Source organism: Dipodomys ordii, unplaced genomic scaffold (genome assembly GCF_000151885.1).
Source record: "Dipodomys ordii isolate 6190 unplaced genomic scaffold, Dord_2.0 Scaffold8, whole genome shotgun sequence".
Taxonomy (NCBI): Eukaryota; Metazoa; Chordata; class Mammalia; order Rodentia; family Heteromyidae; genus Dipodomys; species Dipodomys ordii.
In genome coordinates, this window is record NW_012267224.1 from 28460665 (window position 1) to 28481942 (window position 21278).

At 39.3% G+C, this 21278-nt stretch overlaps 1 protein-coding gene across 1 annotated transcript in view; it reads left to right on the forward strand.

Moving 5' to 3' along the window:
- The window catches only part of Polr2b (polymerase (RNA) II (DNA directed) polypeptide B, 140kDa), a 40995-nt gene that overhangs the window by 4220 nt on the left and 15497 nt on the right, over positions 1-21278 (forward strand). Inside the window, exons 2-13 of the mRNA XM_013008931.1 lie at positions 2073-2223; positions 6327-6439; positions 6652-6871; positions 7225-7383; positions 11251-11415; positions 14377-14573; positions 14724-14843; positions 15917-16103; positions 17749-17892; positions 18106-18245; positions 18425-18536; positions 20326-20475. Of these exons, the coding sequence (XP_012864385.1) occupies positions 2073-2223; positions 6327-6439; positions 6652-6871; positions 7225-7383; positions 11251-11415; positions 14377-14573; positions 14724-14843; positions 15917-16103; positions 17749-17892; positions 18106-18245; positions 18425-18536; positions 20326-20475 (1858 nt within the window). The remainder of the gene's footprint in view (positions 1-2072; positions 2224-6326; positions 6440-6651; positions 6872-7224; positions 7384-11250; positions 11416-14376; positions 14574-14723; positions 14844-15916; positions 16104-17748; positions 17893-18105; positions 18246-18424; positions 18537-20325; positions 20476-21278) is intronic.

Below are 21278 nucleotides of genomic sequence, written 5' to 3' on the forward strand. Positions count from 1 at the left end.
TTTTGGGTCCGGTCGTGGGGCCTGAACTCTGGGCTGTCCCTCAGCTCTTCAGCTCAGGGCTAGCACCCTACCACTTGAGCCACAGCGCCACTTCCATCTTTTTTTTGCTTATGTGGTGCTGAGGAATCGAACCCAGGGCCTCAGGCATGCAAGGCAAGCACTCTACCACTGAGCCACCTTCCCAGCCCCTAGAATTTTTATTTATTTATTTTTGTCCATTGTGGGCACTGTCCCTGAACTCTTTTGCTCAAGGCTAGTGCTCTCCTACTTTGAGCTACAGCTCCACTACTCATTTTCTGGTGGTTAATTGGAGATAAAAGTCTGATAGACTTTACCGCCTACGCTGGCTTTGAGCCACTTTCCTCAGATCTCAGCCTCCTGAGTAGTTATGACTATAGGCATGAGCCACTGAAGCCTAGCGAACTAATGATTTTTAACTTAAAATGAATATTCCACATACATTTCACTATTTTAACTATTGATGTCAACATTTTTCTTCTTACTCAAACATTTATTACCTTCCACTAATGTACAGAGGGGGATTTCATTGCTACATTTTCATACATTTGCAGTATATTGCAATCAGTGTAACCCTATCACTTTACCTCAAATTAAAGTTCTTACTGTTATCCTTCACTGTCCATTTACTTTTTTTTGTTTTGCTTTGTTGGTTGTGAGGCTTGAACTAAGGGCCTGGGCACTATCCCTGAACTTTTTCACTCAAGACCTACCACCTTGAGTCACAGCACTAGTTCCAGTTTTCTTGGAAGTTTTTTTTTTTTTTTTTTTGTCGGTTGTGGGGGCCTGAACTCTGCCTGGGCACTGTCCCTCAGCTCTTCAGCTCAAGGCTAGCGCTCTACCATTTGAACTACAGCTCCACTTCCAGCTTTTTCTGCTTATGTGGTGCTGAGGAATCGAACCCAGGGCCTCATTCGTGCAAGGCAAGCACTCTACCACTGAGCTACCTTTCCAGCCCAATTACTTCCAGTTTTCTGGTTGTTAATTAGAGGTAAGAGTTTCCAGGACTTTTCCTGCCTAGGCTGGCTTCAAACCTGTATCTTCAGATCTCACCTTTTGAATAGCTAGGATTTCGGGCGTGAGCTACTGGCACTCAGCTCGTTTTCTGTTTCTTTCTTACTGTAAAGGTGATATACAGAGGGGTACCGTTACATAAGTCAGGTAATAGGTTCATTTCTTTTTCAACAGTGTCACCCCGTCCCTCATTTTTCCAGCTTTTTTCCCCCCTTCCGATCATCCCCCCCAGCTCACCTTTAATTTTCTCTCTTGACACTTTTTCTTTTGCTGGTTCTGGCCTAGATACTGTCCTGAGCTTTTTGGCTCAGGTCTAGCACTACCAGTTGAGCCACAACTCCACTTCTAGCTTTTTTGGTGGTTTAATTGGAAATAAGACTCTCACAGACTTTTTTGCCCCAGCTGACTTTGAACTGGGATTCTCAGATCTCAGCCTCTGGAGTAGCCCGGATTACAGGTCGGAGTCACCTGTGCCCCTCCCCTCCTTTTTTAAAAAAAATTTTACAATCAGTGTTTCAAAGAGATCGAATAAAATTTCTTAAGATAATTATTCCAGGTGCCAGTGCCTCACTCCTTTAATCCTAGCTGTTTCAGGTGGCTGAGATCTGAGGATTTAGATTCAAAGCCAGATCAGGCAGTAAAGTCCGTGACTCTTCTCTCCAATTAACCACCAAAAAGTTAGAAGTGATGGTGTAGCTCAAGTGACAGAGTGCCTGTCTTGAGTGAAAAAGCTCAGGTCCTGAGTTCAGTGCCTAGTATTGGCCTACACACAAACAAAACGAAACAAAAGACCAAAAACATTAAGTTAGAGTTCCTTATAAATCTTACGTTGTGTTCTTTTCCCCAAACAATAATAAGGTATACATGAAAAAACTGCTGGTCTCATTCTTTTAGGTATCACCTAGGTTTTCTAGTAATTGTCATATAGTGGTTGGTATTTTATGAGTATTTATTGAGTTAACTTATTCATAAAATAGGAAAAATATATAAGAAACTGAGTTGCAACTGATTATTAACTTAAATACTTTCCTATTTCCTAGTTCCTATTTTGATGAAAAAGGCTTGGTGAGACAACAGCTGGATTCTTTTGATGAGTTTATTCAGATGTCAGTTCAAAGAATTGTGGAAGATGCTCCACCCATTGACCTGCAAGCTGAAGCTCAGCATGCTAGTGGAGAGGTTGAAGAACCGGTAAGATGGTTATTTCTACTAAGGTTGCATAGTTGAAGAATAGTCTGGGTTTGAAAGTCCAACCATTCTCTTACTTGGCTTAAAGAGTAGAAGTCAAGCATGTAGTTTCACAAGTAATCTTAATCTTTTTTAATGTTCAGAGGCAGAAATGATAAAATATCACTTCAAATAATTTAACTTATGAATATTATCTAAAATTTAAGTAATTGCACTACACAATACTTGATAATATATTTCACTGCATGGAAAGGTAAAACAAACCACTTAAATCTGTTTGATTTATTAATAACTCTTTTGCCCTCTAGGAGGATGAAAAAAATATCAGTAGTGTAGATAATACAAGGTATTTGCTCAAAAAACAATGCCTTAATCTTCCTATTCAGATAGTAAGTATGAAGGAAGGAATCACATGAATACCTAAAATAAGCAAACCTGAAACAGGGATATGGCTTAAATGGTTGAGTGCTTTCCTGGCACTTTTTTTTTTTTTTTTGGTTGGTTTAGGCACTGTCCCTTAGTTCTTCAGCTCAAGGCTAGTGATCTACAAACTTGAGCCATAGCACCACTTCTGGTTTTCGGAGTGGTTTATTGGAGATAAGAGTCTCACAGAGTTTCCTGCCTGGACTGGCTTTGAACCACAATCTTCAGATCTCAGCCTCCTAATTAGCTAGGATTACACGTGTGAGCCACCAGCACCTGACTTAGCACTTTTTTTTCTTGTGCTTTTGCATATAGGAAAGGAAAATAATAACTCATCCCATGTTTGTCTTCATTTTTTTCTCTTTTTTCTATACACGCACTGGTGTTGAACTCTGGGTTTGGGTTTTGTCTTCAGATTTTTTGCTCTACCATTTTAGCCACAGCTCTATTTCTGTCCTTTTGATGGTTAATTAGAGATAAGAGTCTCATGGACTTTCTTGCTTCTGATGGCTTCGAACCATGATCCTCAGATGTCAGCCTCTTGGATAACTAGGATACATGCACACTAAAGTAAACTAAACTGTATACTTTTGTTCAGCTTTTGCTCATGTAAGCCACTCCTTCAGTTTGACATTTTCCTGATTAATTGGCAATAAGAGTTTCTTGGATTTGTCTGCCCGGGTTGGCTTCAAACCACAGTCCCTAGATCTCAGACTCCTTAGTATCTAGGATCCTAGACATGAGCCATTTGGTGCTGATCTTGGGGCTTGAACTCAGGACCTGGGTACTGTCCCTGAGCTTTTGTGCCCAAGTTTAACACCCTGTTACTTGAGCCACAGGTCCACTTCCCTTTTTTGGTGGATATTTGGAGATAAAGAGTTTCATGGACTTTCCTATCCCAGCTGGTTTCAAACCAAGATCCTCAGATCTCAGCCTTCTGAATAGTTAGGATTACAAGTATGAGCCACCAGTGCCCAGCTGTAGTTCTTTTTATTTGAGTATTTATAAAGAAGTAAGAAGCTTGCCAGGCTCTGGTGGCTCATGCCTGTAATCCTAACTACTCAGGAGGCTGAGATCTCAGGATCATGGTTGAAAGCCAGCCTGGGCAGGAAGGTCTGTGAAACTTTTTTTTTTTGGGTCTGGTTGTGGGGCCTGAACTCTGGGCCTGGGCGCTGTCCCTCAGCTCTTCAGCTCAAGGCTAGTGCTCTATCACTTGAGCCACAGCGCCACTTTTGGCTTTTTTCTTTTTGCTTATGTGGTGCTAAGGAATCGAACCCAGGTCCTCATGCATGCAAGGCAAGTGCTCTACCACTGAGCCACCTTCCCAGCCCTCCATGAAACTCTTATCTCCAATTGAACACCAGAAAACTGGAAGTGGTGCTGTGGCCCAAATGGTAGAGCACTAGCCATGAGCTGAAGAGCTGAGATAATGCCTAGGCCTAGAGTTCAAGCCCCACGATGGACCAAAAATAAAGGAAGAAGTCCAAAGTGAGACAGAGAGCCTCAGTGTTGGTCAGAGGGAGAAGTCTATTCTTTTTTTTTTTTGGTTGGTTGTAGGGCTTGAACTCTGGGCCTGGTTGCTGTCCCTCAGCTCAAGGATAGTACTCTACCAGTTGAGCCACAGCACCACTACTGGTTTTCTGGTGGTTAATTGGAGATAAGAGTTTCAAGGACTTGACTGCCTTTGAACTGGCTGGCTTTGAACCACCATCCCCATATCTCAGCCTCCTGAGTAGCTAGGATGACAGGTGTGAGCCACCAGAGCCTGGAAGAAGTCTGTTCTTTGTCTTTTCAGTCACTTTTCTTTCTAGATTATATTCTGAGGATCTATCTCACTCATTCTAGTTGGAGGTGCTACCCCAAATTTTGTTCTGAAGAGCAAAAAAAGCAACATGGTGTGCTTTTAAAAAAATCCTGAGTTATTTTTCTCTATATAGTCTTAGTGAAACTAGAGACTATATTCACTGTGCCAGTATAGTAATTACTACTGGAGGAAGTGATCTCTAAAGCTTGGTTATCAGTCTACCAGAAAAGATGGGAGGAATTTAAGTTGACTGTGAAGGGAGAAATGACTTCTCTTAGAAAAGATGCTTAGTTTATGCTCAAGCAGAATGCTTTATTTATTTATTTTTTTTGGGTCCGGTTGTGGGGCCTGAACTCTGGGCCTTGGCGCTGTCCCTCAGCTCTTCAGCTCAAGGCTAGTGCTCTACCACTTGAGCCACAGTGCCACTTCCAGCTTTTTTCTTTTTGCTTATGTGGTGCTGAGGAATTGAACCCAGGGCCTCAGGCATGCAAGGCAAGCGCTCTACCACTGAGCCAACTTCCCAGCCCCTAGAGCAGAATGTTTTACTAGGCAGCAGATAAATATTTAAAAGGCTTTTGGGTTTTTGTTGTTGTTTCTTATGACACTGAGTCAAACTAGGACTTCATGCATACTAGGCAAGCATTCTGCCACTGAGCTACATCCTCAGCTCTCAATTAAAATTTTTTGGTTGCCGTTGTTTTATGGAGATCTTGGGGTTTAAATTCAGGTCTTTGTTCTTGCTGGCAGGTGTTCTACTATTTGAACTGTTCCCTAGGTCAGTTAAATGTTTTATTGAAAAATTTGTTGTTTTCTCCCCTTATATTGTAGGCTGAGCTATGGTCAGTCAGATTGTAAGTTCTCAGTTGTTTTTTGTTCTTTTGGGGTTTTTTGGTCAGTAATGGAGCTTGAACTCTGGGTCTAGACGCTGCCTCTCGGTTTTTCAGCTCAAGGCAAGGGCTCTACCACTTGAGTCACAGAACCACTTCTGGTCTTCTGAGTGGTTTATTGGAGATAAGATTCTCACAGACTTTCCTGCCCAGGCTGGCTTTGAACCATGATCCTCAGATCTCAGCCTCCTGAGCAGTTAGGACTACAGGTGTGAGCCACTGGCACCTGGCAGTTGTCAGTTTTTATATAGAATGATTAAGATTTTTTAATTTTTGCGACTGGGAAGGTGGCTCAGTGGTAGAGCACTTGCCTTGCACGCATGAGGCCCTGGGTTCAATTCCTCAGCACTACATAAGCAAAAAAGAAAAAAGCCAGAAGTGGCGCTGTGGCTCAAGTGGTAGAGCGCTAGCCTTGAGCTGAAGAGCTGAGGGACAGCCCTCAGGCCCAGAGTTCTGGCCCCATGACCGTACCCCCCCCAAAAAAAAAGATTTTTTAATTTTTGTATGTTTAATTGGAGAGTTAAATTTACTTTTTCTAGTGATTTATTGGTTAGATGATAATAGCTGCTTTGGTCACTTTGTACTCTACACCATAATCAAGGGATAAGGCACATAAAACTGTGTAGTTCATAGATTAAAATCTATTTTGACTATTCTGTATGTACTTATAGCAGCTAATATATGCAGTTTTTGTATTTCTGTGGACTGTTGTCTTCTTATGTTCTGCCATAAGGAATCAATTATATTTAAAATGACATTTCTGCAGGTGGATATTGACTTTAATGTTCACATCAGTAAATTTGGCTTAGTTTTGAGTTGCTTCTACATGTTAATGTCAAGTAGAATCTGTTTTCTTTTTTTTATTGCTAAGGACCTGGATTCTGATAGGTGTTAGACATGTAGTCCTCTACTGAGCCATACTCCCAACTTTTGAAACCACTAAAGCTTTATAAAGAAAATTATTTACCCTGAATGTTTTTGTTTAATTTCAGCCAAGATACCTGCTAAAGTTTGAACAAATTTATCTCTCCAAGCCTACACATTGGGAGAGAGATGGTGCCCCTTCACCAATGATGCCCAATGAAGCCAGATTAAGAAATCTCACGTAAGAAAGGTTTTCTTGTTCATAGTTGACAATTTAAAATTTAATAATTTTTTTTCTTGAGACAGTGTCTTGCTGTGTATCCCATACTTGTCTCAAACTCGATCCTCCTAGCAGATAGTGAAATAAAAGTTGGAAAGTATAATTTAACTAGTTGGAGATTTATGTTTTAGCAAATGTCTTACTATTGTTCAATTCTGACTTTATTTTCAAAGGTATTCTGCTCCACTTTATGTTGACATAACAAAAACAGTCATTAAAGAAGGTGAAGAACAACTTCAGACTCAGCATCAGAAAACTTTTATAGGAAAGATTCCAATTATGTTGCGTTCAACTTACTGCCTCTTGAATGGCTTAACAGATCGTGATCTTTGTGAATTAAATGAATGTCCTTTGGATCCTGGTGGCTATTTCATCATTAATGGGTCAGAAAAGGTATGGTAAAAGTATTTTAAAACATTGCAAAATGACAGTTAAATTTTAAATGATTAAGTACATATTAAAAAAGCAGACTTTCCTATAGGATATACTGGAAGTAGCAATTAGAATTATTTAGGGTATGACAGCTAAGTTTACTAAACTTAAGCTTAGCTATATTTAATATTTATGAGAAATTTGTTGTTGAAGCTTATATATTTCTATGATGCTTTTATGCAAAATGGAGTTTGTGACATTAAAAGTTATTTCAACAAGCCTATAGGATTAGGTTAAATTATAATGCAAATTTTACTCTTCTATTTCAGTGACTTTGAGGTTTCATGGCTATAACTTTGTTATTGTCTCTATAGGTTCTAATTGCTCAAGAGAAAATGGCAACAAACACAGTCTACGTGTTTGCCAAAAAAGACTCTAAATATGCCTACACAGGAGAGTGTAGATCATGTCTGGAGAATTCTTCCCGACCTACCAGTACTATATGGGTTAGCATGCTGGCAAGAGGAGGACAGGTATGGCTCTTGAGGAGATGCTGTTTGGGTTTATTTCTTTGTTTTCTACTGCATTCTAAAAAGTTCTCCTGGAGTACACTGTTGGTATTTTCTGTTACCTTCATGTTATTTACTTGTTGCCAGGAAACTGGTTACTCCATCTAGCTGTATTTAAGGTTTCACAGTTTCTGTGAGTCAGGAATCTGCATGCAGCATAGCTGGGTCCTCTAGCCAGATGTCTTTGCCAAAGCTGCAGTCATCTGAAAGCGCATTCATGTGATTTTCTGGTATGACTCAGTTCTTCATTGACCATCGCACTGAGGTGTTTCAGGTCTTTGCTGAGTGTTGGAAGTCTTTCACACTTCCTTGTCATGTGGGACTTTCCATTCCACTCTTGACAACATGGCAGCTTGTTTCTTCTTCTAAGGTAGCAAAAAGGGCTGTAGAAGAGTAGAAGTAACACATAAATCTTTTTTTTTTGTCAGTGGTGGGGCTTGAATTCTAGGCCTGAGCATTGTCCTTCAGCTCTTCAGCTCAAGGCGAGTACTGTACTGCTTGAGGTACAGCACCACTTCTGGTTTTTGGTGGTTTATTGGAGATAAGAGTTTCACAGACTTTCCTGTCCAGGCAGGCTTTAAACTGTGATCCTCAGATCTCAGCCCCCTGAGTAGCTAGGATTACAGGCATGAGCCACCGGTGCCTGGCTTAAATCAATTAAAAAATTTTTTTTTTTTTTTCCCAGTTGTGGGACCTGAACTCTGGGCCTGCGCGCTGTCCCTCAGTTCTTCAGCTCAAGGCTAGCGCTCTACCACTTGAGCCACAGCGCCACTTCCAGCTTTTTCTTTTTGCTTATGTGGTGCTGAGGAATTGAACCCAGGGCCTCAGGCATGCAAGGCAAGCGCTCTACCACTGAGCCACCTTCCCAGCCCTAAATCAGTTTTTTATACCTTAATTACATAAGTAATATCCTTCTAGTTTTGCCATAATTTTTTTTTGAGCTGGTTGGGATTGAACCCATATAGCTTGACCATACTAAGCACATGATCTTCAACTAAGGTATATCCCCAATCTCTGTCATATTTGGGTTAGATGTATGTAAGTCAGTACTTCAGTTCACTCAAGGGAATTACATAAAAGTAATAATAGTAGTGTCTTTTCATGGTGCTGAGGATCAAACCCAGAGCCTAGCATGCACTAGGCAAGTGCTGTACCACTGAGCTACATTTCTAGCCCTAATAAAGTAATCTAGAGATAGCATTTCTCAGATATTTACTGTGTGCCAGTTATGTTACTTATATTGCTTGATGTAATCATTAGTGTTCTTTTGGAAGGTGTAATTAGTCCTCTTGGTATTTTTTACCTTTAATTAATTATTTTTTTTATTTTTTGTCAGTCCTGGGGCTTGAACTTGGAGCCTGGGCAATGTTCCTGAGCTGCTGCTGCTGCTTCTTCTTTTTTTTTTTTTTAACTTGGAAAGAGTTTATTTGTTCAGGTGGACATAATATGATATAATAGGTGTAAGAATAGATGTAATAATTGCCTGACCTTCTTTTGATCAAGGCTATCACTTTGCCACTTGAGCCACAGCACCACATCCAGCTTTATCTGTGTATGTGATGCTGAAGAATTGAACCCAGGGCTTCATGCATACTACAAGCACTCTACCACTAAGCCACATTCCCAGCCCTAGGTCATCTCTTTTTTTTTTCTTTTTTTTTTTGGTTGGTTGTGGGGCTTGAACTCTGAGCCTGGGCACTGTTCCTCAGCTCTTCAGCTCTGCAACTCAGGTTTAGTGCTCTACCATTTGAGCCACAGCACCACTTCTGGTTTCCTGGCTTTGAACTACAAATCCTCAGATCTGAGCCTCCGAGTAGTGGCCATCATTTTTTAAAAAAATTAGGGCTGGGAATGTGGCTTAGTGGTAGAGTGCTTGCTTAGCATGCATGAAGCCCTGGGCTCCATTCCTCAGTACCACATAAACAGAGAAAGCCAGAAGTGTTATCCTTGAGCAAAAGAAGCTCAGGGACAGTGCCCAGGCCCTGAGTTCAAGCCCCAGGACTGGTTAAAAAAATATATTACCTAGTTAGTTGGGGGGATGGGTTTCATTGTTACATTTCCATACTTAATAATATATTCCAACTTGCTTTCACTGTTCTTGCCTTCCTTTCCTCCTTCTCAAAACAATTTCAACAGGTTACATTGTTCTGTTTTCATAGTTGAAAATGAGGCTTAACCTTGTAATCCTAGCTACTTGGGAGACAGAAGTTAAGGATGGAAACTTGAGGCCAGTCCAGGAAAAAACCACCCAAGATATTCTATCTCAACCAATGGTTGGGTGTTGTGCACACATGTTATCCCAGCATTGACTGGGTGCAATGGTACATACCTGTCATCCGGGGCAACACCAAGGAAACATAAGTAGAAGATCCCGTACTGCCCCAAACAAATTTATTTATTTTTGTGCAGTCCTGGGTCTTGAACTCAGGGCCTGCTATCCCTGAGCCTTTGTGCTCAAAGCCAGCCCTCTATCATTTGAGCCAAAGCTCACTTCCAGCTTTTTTGATGTTAATTGTTGATAAGAGTCTCACAGACTTGCTTGCCCTGAGGGCTTAGAATGATAATCCTCAGGTCTTAGGGCTTCCTGAGTAGCTAGGGGTGGTGCCTGGCTCCAAAAAAAAATTTTTTTTTTTTAAACTTGTGTAATGGGAAGGCTAATTTAGTAACGTGAACTACTTAGGGTAGAGAATGTCCAGCTTGAGGCATATGAAGTCCTCAAAATTATCTGTTGACACATATGTTCCTCAAAGCGACTCACATGCCCCTTGTGTTTGGCTGCCTGCAATGATTCTTTTTTTTTGGTCGGTCATGGGCCTTGAACTCTGGGCCTGGGCACTGTTCCTGAGCTCTTTAGCTCAAGGCTAGCACTCTACTACTTGAACCACAGTGCCACTTCCAAATTTTCTGTTCATGTGGTGCTGAGGAATCGAACCCAAGTCCTTGTGCATGCCAGGCAAGCACTCTACTACTGAGCCACTTTTCCAGCCCCTGCAATGATTATTTCTTATCACCCCCAATATTCAGTAGAGAAAAGGTTCCTTATTGTGGCTAAAACTACAGTGTGAGCATATTTAGTAGGCATCTTTTCCAATTACAAGAGCTGTTAATTCTCAATCATTATGTAAACAAGGAACTGTCTTACAGACAAGCTTTGATTGGATATTTTGTTTTCATTTTGTGCTCAACTTTCCCTATATGTCCATTTATGGTTTTTTATTGTTGTTGTTGTTGGTAATGGGGCTAGAACTCTGGGCCTGGAAACTGTCCCTCAGCTCTTTAGCTCAAGGCTAGTACTCTACCACTTGAGCCACACTGCCACTTCCGGTTTTCTGAGTGGTTTATTGGAGATAAAGAGTCTCACGGACTTTCCTGCCCAAGATGGCTTTAAACTTCAATTCTGAGGTCTAAGCCTCCTGAGTAGCTAGGATTACAGGCATGAGCCACTGCCGCCGGCTTCTTTCTCTTTTTACATTTACTTTTTTTTTTCAGAATCCATCTCCCCCTTCCTCAGGGATGGAGAGTGGCAAGGCATCAGTTGTGTTTATATTCTTTGGCAGCCAAAGTAATTTCCAAATCTGGCATTTGGTAGTTCTTGAGAATCTTGGCAGACAGAAGACAGTGGAAATCATATTAGATTATAATGACCAGGCTTTCTATTAAAGTCATAAACCTGTTTCAAGAACAGGTCTTAAAGAACAGCTGTAGGAGGAGAGGGAGGCATGCTTTTGAATGATCTATAATGATCTATAATTAATACATCCATTTTCATGATTATTTTATATTGCTTTGAGTTCTTGTATATTCATGTTCTGATATATTTTGTTTTTCTAGGGTGCAAAAAAGAGTGCTATTGGTCAGCGCATTGTGGCAACTCTACCATATATCAAGCAAGAGGTTCCCATCATCATTGTGTTCAGAGCTCTAGGTTTTGTGTCTGACCGAGATATCTTAGAACATATTATTTATGATTTTGAAGACCCAGAGATGATGGAAATGGTAATTTAAAAGCAAAATGTATTTATAATGTTTTACAATAAAATTAAAGACACTGATTATTGTAACCTTTAAAACAGCAGAAAATGATTGGAGAGCAATGTAGCATTTACTGTGTAATGAAAACTTTCAGCCCTGTCTAGGCTTTTCTTACTGATAGAAAACCAGAGACAGCCAGTCAGTTGATGCAGCTTGAGGAAACAGTAGTAAGGAAGATTGTAAAAGCACACGAGTCTGGTACAAAGTAAAAAGGAATATTGAATAGTTTATGCCTTTTTCTTTTTAAAACTTTTTAAAGAATTTCAGGCTTGAAGAAAATTTGAAACAGTAGTTTGGAGAACTCTTAAATATTCATCCAGATTCAGTTGTTACTTTTGCTGTTTTAACTTAACTGTTTTTTTTCCCCCCTTCTATCTACCTACCTGTCTGTATGTGTGTATTTTGGTCTAGACTATTTGAGAATAATTTACACATGCCATATGCCTTCACTCCTAAGTAATACTTTAGTGTATATTATATTTCCTAAGAACCAGGACATTTCATTTACATAATCCAGCATAGTAATTGACATCAAATTTGATTTAGGTAAGTCTTATTAATGTATAGCTCTTATACAGATTTTTGCCAGTTGCCCTATAATGTCTTTTTGTTGTTGTTGTTGGTAGTGGAACCTGAACTCTGGGCCCAGGCGCTGTCCTTCAATTCTTAGCTCAAGGCTAGCGCTTTGCACTTGAGCCACAGCGCCACTTCCAGCTTTTTCTGCTTATGTGGTGCTGAGGAATCAAACCCAGGGCCTCATGCATGCAAAGCTCAAGCACTCTACCACTGAGCCATCTTCCCAGTCCACTATAATGTCTTTAATAGCAGCTTTTTTCTTAATTCGGATTTCATTTTTTTTTTTTTTTTTGGTCAGTCATGGGGCCTGAACTCTGGGCCTGGGCACTGTCCCTGAGTTCTTCAGCTCAAGGCTAGCGCTCTACCACTTGAGCCACAGCGCCACTTCAGGGTCTCATGCATGCAAGGCAAGCACTCTACCACTGAGCCACCTTCCTAGCGCTTTTTTAGTCTCTTTTTTTATCTTTGCTTAGCCTTTCTTCTTTTTTTCTCTTTTTTTTTATGACATTGAGGTTTTCAGATCAAAAGTGAGAGCATATATACTGTTCTTAAAGCTGTCCTACATTACCTGGTGTGAATAAGATGACTTAAGATTCAAGCTAGCCGGGCGCTGATGGCTCACACCTGTAATCCTAGCAACTCAGGCTGAGATCTGAGGATTGCGGTTCAAAGCCAGCCTGGGCAGGAAACTCCATGAGACTCTTATCTCCAGTAAACTACTAGAAAACCGGAAGTGGTGCTGTGGCTCAAGCAGTAGAACGCTAGCCTTGAGCTGAATAATGCAAGGACAGCGCCCAAGCCCAGAGTATTCCACGTCTGACCAAAAAAAAAAAAAATGATTCAAGCTAAATGTTTTCTCACAACATTAAAAAGTAGAGAGCTTAGTTCAGAATATTTGTTTATGACAAATGAGTTCTGGTTAGATTTTACCAACAGTCAGTAAGCATTATTTAACATTAACTTTTTTTTTTTTTTTGGTCTGGTCGTGGGGTCTGAACTCTGGGCCTGGGCGCTGTCCCTCAGCTCTTCAGCTCAAGGCTAGCGCTCTACCACTTGAGCCACAGCGCCACTTCTGGCTTTTTTCTTTTTGCTTATGTGGTGCTAAGGAATCGAACCCAGGGCCTCATGCATGCAAGGCAAGTGCTCTACCACTGAGCCACCTTCCCAGCCCCCAGGTTTACTTTATATAATAATTTAAAAAATTGATTTGACTTAGATGTTTTCTTTGTTCCAGACATACCAAATTATTCATACTTGTTTCAAATGGAAACTTCATTAATAAAGTGAAAGACATTTGATTTAAGTATATTGTCTTTGTGAAAGTTGCTGTTTTACCTTCAGCTCTTAAAAGCTGTCTGTGAATGTTGTATATATGAATCAGGTATTCAAAAGTGCTTCATTTTTGTGAGCTCTGGTTCTATGGTTAAGATTTAGATGTTTAAATCTGGGTCTTGATAATAACATAGAGAAGTCAAAGACAAGAAAGCCATTTTAGTATACATTATGTTATCAAGGGGTACTTACAGAAGTTAAAGTTACTAATTGTTACCCCTTATTTATTTCTCATGCTCATTATTATATACAGTTGGATATTTAGAATGTTAGAACTGCAATGAAACTTGGGAATTATTTTAGTCACTTTGTAGATGAGGAAACTTTTTATGTGGTTACAGATAGTGGCTGGGTATGGAATGTAAGACTTAACAATGTGGTTTTAAGGTCATCTCCTTTGAAAATTGAGTGGTTTAGTTATACATTAAAAATTTCTTGGGCTGTTCCGGAAGGTGGCTCAGTAGTAGAGTGCTTGCCTCCCATGTATAAGGCGCTGGGTTTGATTCCTTAGCACCACATAAAACAGAAAAAGCCAGAAGTGGTACTGTGGCTCAAATGGTACAGTGCTTGCCTTGAGCTGAAGAGCTGAGGGACAGCACCCAGGCCCAGAGTTCAAGCCCCATTACTACCCTCCCCCCCCCCAAAAAAAAATCTTCCTATCAAGACTGAACACAAAATCTGACATATTTATTTGTAAGTCAGTAAATTTTAATTGGATCACCATGCTTCTCTAAATATTTTTGAGATATGCAGAAGGAACTTTATTTTACCATTGGTTGTTAAAGTGTAGAAAAACAGTAACACTATTCTTTCTCCTAAGGCTATTTGTATTTTTCTAGGTAGTGAAATTGCCTATTTTGATAGTGGATTTGTCAGTGATCTTTAGATCTCTCTGTGGCCTTTGGATTCTAAAATTTTGTGACTCCTTGATTTTCTATAAAATTTATATGTTTGGTGAAGTTTTATTGGGCATTTTAATAAAGAGAATAAACTTGAAAATAACAAATTATTTCATAGGTTAAACCTTCTCTTGATGAAGCCTTCGTCATTCAAGAACAGAATGTTGCATTAAATTTCATTGGTTCAAGAGGAGCAAAGCCTGGTGTTACTAAAGAGAAAAGAATTAAATATGCAAAGGAAGTCTTACAAAAGGAAATGCTTCCTCATGTTGGTGTCAGCGATTTTTGTGAGACTAAAAAAGCCTATTTCTTGGGGTACGTTAATTTAATTGTTCAAAGTTCTTTGGCAGATATAATAGAGATAGTGTTTTTCTTAAAGCTAAGAATGTCAGAAGCTATTTATTTGATGTTTATTTTTTTAAAGCCAAAATTCAAGTGTCTTCCTTTTGTCTTTTTTCTTTTAAGGTATATGGTTCATAGGTTACTTCTAGCAGCTTTGGGTAGAAGAGAACTAGATGACCGAGATCACTATGGGAACAAAAGATTGGATCTTGCTGGGCCCTTACTTGCATTCTTATTTAGAGGGTAAGGAATTACAGAATGCCATTGTTGAGTAAGGAAATTTTACTTTCTTATATTGCCTAGACTTCCTTCAAACTTAAATCTTCCCACCTTTGCCTCCCAAGTAGCTGGAATGTTAGCCATTGTACCTCCTGTGTGGTTTCATTTTCAGCCACCTGGAATGGTTACATTGTCAAGCTATCTGTATTGTTTACATGTGAAGTGTGTATAGTCTCTTTGCTGCTTGGGTAGATTTATTTCCAGTTAATGTCTGAAATATTGTTTATGATTATGAGTACCACTTATTTTTGGTTTTGGTGGTGCTGGTGCTAGTACGGTGCGTGCTAGGCAAGTTCTACCATTGAACTATAGCCGTCATGACCTGAATTTCTAAGTGCCAATAGTAGAATTTTTAGTCTAGCTTTTATAGCTCATAAATGCAAACTGGAGGGAGATAGCACTGGGTTGGGATTATATATGAATTTTTATTAATATTTCTGTTGTCTATAATGAATTTAAAATACTTTTTCCATTTTAACTTTTTCAATACTTAGTAAAAAGTTCCTTCAATAAACAATACATAGGTAATCTAAAAATTACAATTAATGTTAGTGTTTTGCATGTTTTGTGAGTTGTAGATTAGTGTTTTTCAGCTTTTTTTTGTTATTGGCTTCATAAGCAGCCTCTTTAACATTTTTTCCTAATTGCTCCCTCTTACGTGTATGAGTTTATATGTATAATGCACACATGTGTTTGTTTTAAATATTAAAAATAATAATAGCTTTTACTTGCCACAACCTTCTTTGAGATTGCATTTTACCAGATGCAGGTGGCTCATGCCTATAATCCTAAAATCTTGAGGATCATGTTTTGAGGCCAGTCAAGACAGACATCCTTGTGACTCTTCAGTTAACCAGAAAAAATGCCCAACTAGAGAAGTGGCTGAAGTGGTAGAGCACTAGGTATGAGCAAAAAAGCTGAACAAAAAGCACAAGGCTCTGTGTTCAAGCCCTGACACTAGTCCAAAAAAAAAAAGGAAAAAAATGCATTTTTTGCAGACCTTTGCATATTTAAAATAATGTCATTTTATTTAACAGCATGTTTAAGAATTTGCTAAAAGAAGTACGGATCTATGCACAGAAATTTATTGATCGAGGAAAGGACTTTAACTTGGAATTGGCAATTAAAACAAGAATTATATCGGATGGGCTCAAATACTCTTTAGCTACTGGAAACTGGGGTGACCAAAAGAAAGCTCATCAAGCCAGAGCTGGAGTATCTCAGGTAAAGGTGTCAACTATGACTACAACTTTCATAGGAAAACATTACAGGGCTTGTTGATTCTTTCACTTAGTGAATGTAAGTGACTTTGCTTTCGTTTCCTTGGTCAAATGTAAAATTACTAGAGGCTTTTGAATTATGAAAATAAAATTTATCTTGTTAGCTTTTATCTATATTGAGACTTTTACATAAGTTTTTGGCTGTAGTTAATTTTTATTTTTAAAATTTTTTATTTTATTATAAAGGAATATACAGAGGGGTTGTAGTTACATGAATCAGGTGAAGAGTAAATTTCTTTTTGGACAGTGTCACCCCTTTCTAGTTATTTTTTAAGGAGTTTTGGAGTACAATGTTATTCCTTTCTCTTAGTTGGGATTAGAAGCATGCCTCATTGTGCTTGCTTAGTTCTTTGAGGTAGGTTTTTACTTACTTTTGTTCTCAGGCTGGCCTCCAGCTACAGTCTTCCTGTCTGCCTCCCAAGTAGGTGGGCTTACATGTGATCCATGGGCAGGGCTTTAATATTATGCTCTTCTGAAGTCAGTTTAATGTTTAGGTGGGTGAGTGATGCGGATGTATCTATGTTTTAATAATTTTGATGATTGAGGAGGGAACAGGCAGGGATTCAGGAGGTAGGATTGGGGGCTGAGAACAGGCTGACCTGAGCTACTGCTGTGATACTGGGAAGGAAGGGGCTAGGTTTCTATTGATGTGTGGAGGGAGAAACTTAGAGACAAAAATAATTTTGAAGTTTCTAGGTTAGGAGATTGAAGGAAGGGAGATTTAGAAAGAAAAACCAGATTTGGGTTGTTTTAGGGCTAGAAAAAGATGGCGTCAACTTTAGTTGCCTGCTTTCTTTCTGTCTGAATATTACCTTATTTGTAATTAATATCTTGCGTAATCCTGGATTGGCAGTGAATGTGGATGTTTGCCTGTGGTAGACTTAAGAGGCCTCATCCTGGAAAAAGTAGTGGGATGAATTAGATGTCTGCTATGGTCAAAGATACATGAGTTGGTAGCATATGGTTGAATGCTTATTTAAATAGCTAACATGCCAGCTGTTGAAAACAGTGGAGAACAAAAACAATTTTTTAAAAAAAGGAAAGCCCTTGCTGAGCACTTGGTGGCTCATGTCTGGCTGAGATCTGAGGATCAAAGATTGAAGCCAGCTTGGGCAGGAAAGTCTATGACACTCTATCTCCAAATAACCACTTGAAAACCAGATGTAGAGCTGTGGCTCAAATTGGTAGAGTGCTAGCCTTGAGCAAAAAAAGCTAAGGGACAGCACCCAGGCCTTGAGTTCAAGTCTCATGACTGACGGGAGGAAAAAAAAAAAAGGAAAGTGCTGTCCTCATGAATACTATGTGGCATGTTAAAACTGTACCTTATCACTGGTAAAATAAGGAACAGTTTAGTTATGCGTGGACAATATTATTCAAAGTAAGACTAGGATAAGGAGGGATTCTCAGGGAAAATACAACTTTGTAGCTGGAAATAGCTTAGCAGTAGAACACCTAAGATCTGCATAGCATGTGCAAGGCCTCAGTTCTAACCCCAGTATTACAGAATAAACAAAGTGATTTTGCATCATTGTGCTAGTATAAATCATGGTATTACTCAAACTTTTAAAATTTTACTTTTTTCCCCCTAGGTTTTAAACCGCCTGACTTTCGCTTCTACTCTTTCTCACCTGCGTCGATTAAATTCTCCTATTGGTAGAGATGGCAAGCTAGCAAAGCCAAGACAATTGCATAACACCCTGTGGGGAATGGTGTGTCCTGCTGAGACCCCAGAGGTAATGCAGTAGAATTAGTCTGCACAATCAAACTAGTAATTACGTAGGATTTGATTTAATTATGTGTTCAGGTGGTGTAGAATTAAAGTATGAATTAGTTTTATGTATAGAAGGTAAGGATAAATCTTGAAATGAAATTGAAGGAAGAATGTTTATGAAAAATAATTTTATAGGCATGTAAAACTTACAAGAACTTTTTCTGTGGTTTCTCAGGGCCATGCTGTAGGACTTGTGAAGAATTTAGCCCTGATGGCTTATATTTCTGTTGGATCTCAACCATCTCCAATTCTGGAGTTTTTAGAAGAATGGAGCATGGAAAATTTAGAAGAGATTTCTCCTGCAGCTATTGCTGAGTGTGTATAGATAGAGTTTGCCTTTTAAATTTTTATTAAGCTTTTTATTTTTATGTTTGTAATTGTTATTATAAATTGTTATTATATATAGAGGGGTTACAGTTTATTGTTAAATTCTTGTTAGAACTATTAGTTATTATAGCATAGACTTGCTAAGTGCTGAATGCTTTTTATTTTAGTGCCACTAAGATTTTTGTTAATGGATGCTGGGTGGGAATACATAAAGATCCTGAGCAACTTATGAACACACTAAGAAAATTGCGACGTCAGATGGACATCATTGTGTCTGAGGTAAGAGTCTTCCTTTTGTGTGGGTTCGAACCCATGGACTCATGAAAAGTTTGGCAAGTACTCTACCACTGAACTACATTCCCAACCTACTGTATTTTCTTGAACTTCAGAATGGTACTCCTAGTATATTTTGTTCAGCGTTTTTTTTTTTTAATATATATAAGAATAGGATATAGATTTTCTTCATATATATTCTCCATGTGTATAGTTCAATTATTTTATGGTGCCTCTCACAAAGCAGAAATTTACTATTTTATTAAAGCTCAAATTATCTGTTAAAAATAGAATAAGCTATAGGCTAGGAATGTAAAATGTTTGCCTCCTTCCCTCTCCTCCCCCCTCCTCTCCTTTTCTCCATCCATCCATCCTTCCACCCCTCCACTCCTGCTTTCTTGCTTTTCTCCCTCTCTTTTTCCCTCCATTTCCCCCCCTCCAACCCTCTATCCTTCCTTTCTCTTACAGAATCTTGCTATGTAGACCAGGCTGACCTCAGTCTCATGATCCTTTTACCCCTGTTGCCTGAGTTGTTGGGATTATAGGCACATACGTGTCTGGTTTATGTGGAACATTACTTCTTGTTTGTTTGTTTGTTTTTGGGGGGGTTGGTTGCGGGCTGGAACTCTGGGCTTGGGCACTGTCCCTGTGCTCTTCAGCTCAAGGCGAGCACTCTACCGCTTGAGCTAAGCAACACTTCTGGTTTTCTAGTGGTTTATTGGAGATAAGAGTCTCATGGACTTTCCTGCCCAAGCTGGCTTTGAACCTTGATTCTCAGAACTCATACTCCTGAGTAGCTAGGATTACAGGCGTGAGCCACCAGTGCTCGGCACTTTTTGGTTTTTGACCCTAGTTTTAGAGAAAGAACTTAGTGGTTTTGATCAGGCTTTTTTTGATTAACCATGATTTTTATACTGAGTGACCCCAAATATTTTCCTTTCTTAAATAAACCTAATCCAAAGGATCCAGGTGTAATTTCATTTTATTTATTTATTTATTTATTTTTGTGGGGCTTGAACTCTGGACCTGGGTGCTGTCCTTCAGCTCTTCAGCTCAAGGCCAGCGCTCTACCACTTGAGCCACAGCACTACTTCCTGTTTTCTGGTGCTTAATTAGAGATCAGAGTTTCATGGACATTCCTGCCTGCGCTGTCTTTGAACTGTGATCCTCAGCTCAGCCTCCTGAGTAGCTAGGCTTACTGGCATGAGCCACCGGCGCCTGGCTGTAATTTCACTTTTTAAAGATTCATGGGGAAACAGCCAACTTATTGGCACTTTATTTACTTTTCAAGAAGACTATATACTTGATCAGATGGTTCCTTTGTGACTTCTATACGTTTTCCCAAAATATGGTTATATTTTCTAGATCCTCATGGTCCAATAGAAATGTAATATGAAGTAAATACACAATTCAAAATTTAAAAAGTTACATAATTTTAGTAATAGTATTATAGGCCTGGGCTATACTGTCCCTGAGCTTCTTTTGCTCAAGGCTAGCACTCTATGTACCACCTCTATGTACCACCTCTACAGTACTACCTCTGGCTTCTGTTGTACTGAGAAATTGAACCCAGGGCTTCATGCATGCTAGGCAAGCATTCTACCACTAAGCCACATACCCATTCCCCTGGTTTTGAACTCTTGATCTAAGTGATTGTTTCACCTTGGACTCCTAAGGGATGGCGTGACAGGCATGTGCCACTGTGCCTTGCCAAATGTTTTATAGTTTATATTTATCTAAACTGTAATGATAGAGAAATTAAAAGTTCATGAGCTTCTTTGTCTCTTACGTATAGGTGTCTATGATCAGAGATATTCGTGAGAGAGAAATTCGTATCTATACAGATGCAGGCCGTATTTGTAGACCGCTTCTGATTGTGGAAAAACAGAAGCTACTTTTGAAGAAAAGACACATTGACCAGTTGAAAGAGAGAGAATATAACAACTACAGGTAAAAAAAAATACATTGAGAAAAATGTACATTCAAAATCTTATATTCTTAACAAATTTTCAAAATGTTTATAATTCCTTGGGTTTTAGAATAATCATAGGATTGTGAAACTATCCCCATTATTTCATTTCTTTTTGAACTAAGAGCTTCATGCTTAATGGGTAGGTGTTCTACCACTTGAGCCATACCTGAAGTCCTTTTTGCTTTGATTGGATGAAGGCATGTTAACACACACAGCTCTCTTTTGCCTGAGCTGGTCTTGAATTGTGATCTGTTCTCCATCTCCTAAGACCAGGATTATAGGCCTGAATCACCATGCTCTGCATAATTCCAGAATATTTTTATTATGGTACAAGGACCTTTGCCACTAATAGTCACACAGTCACTTTTTTTTGTTAGTTGTGAGGCTTGAACTCAGGTCCTGGGCACTGTCCCTCTACTCTACTATTCAAGGGTATTGTTCTACCACTTTGAGCCACAGGGCCGTGTCTGGTTTTCTGTTGAATAATTGGAGATAAGAATCTCATGGACTTTCTGGCCTGGACTCGCTTTGAACTGTGATCCTCAGCTCTCAGCCTCCTGAGTAGCTAGGATTACAGGAGTGAGCTACCAGTGCCAGGCTTAAAAAAATCTTTTTTTTTTTTGTCGGTTGGGGGCTTGAACTCAAGGCCTAGGCACGTTCCCTGAGCTCTTTGCTCAAATCTTGCACACTTTGAGCCGCTGAGCCACAGCGCCACTTCCTTAAAATTTCTTTAGTAAAAAATATATTACTTCCTTAAAAATTTTTTTTTTTTTTTT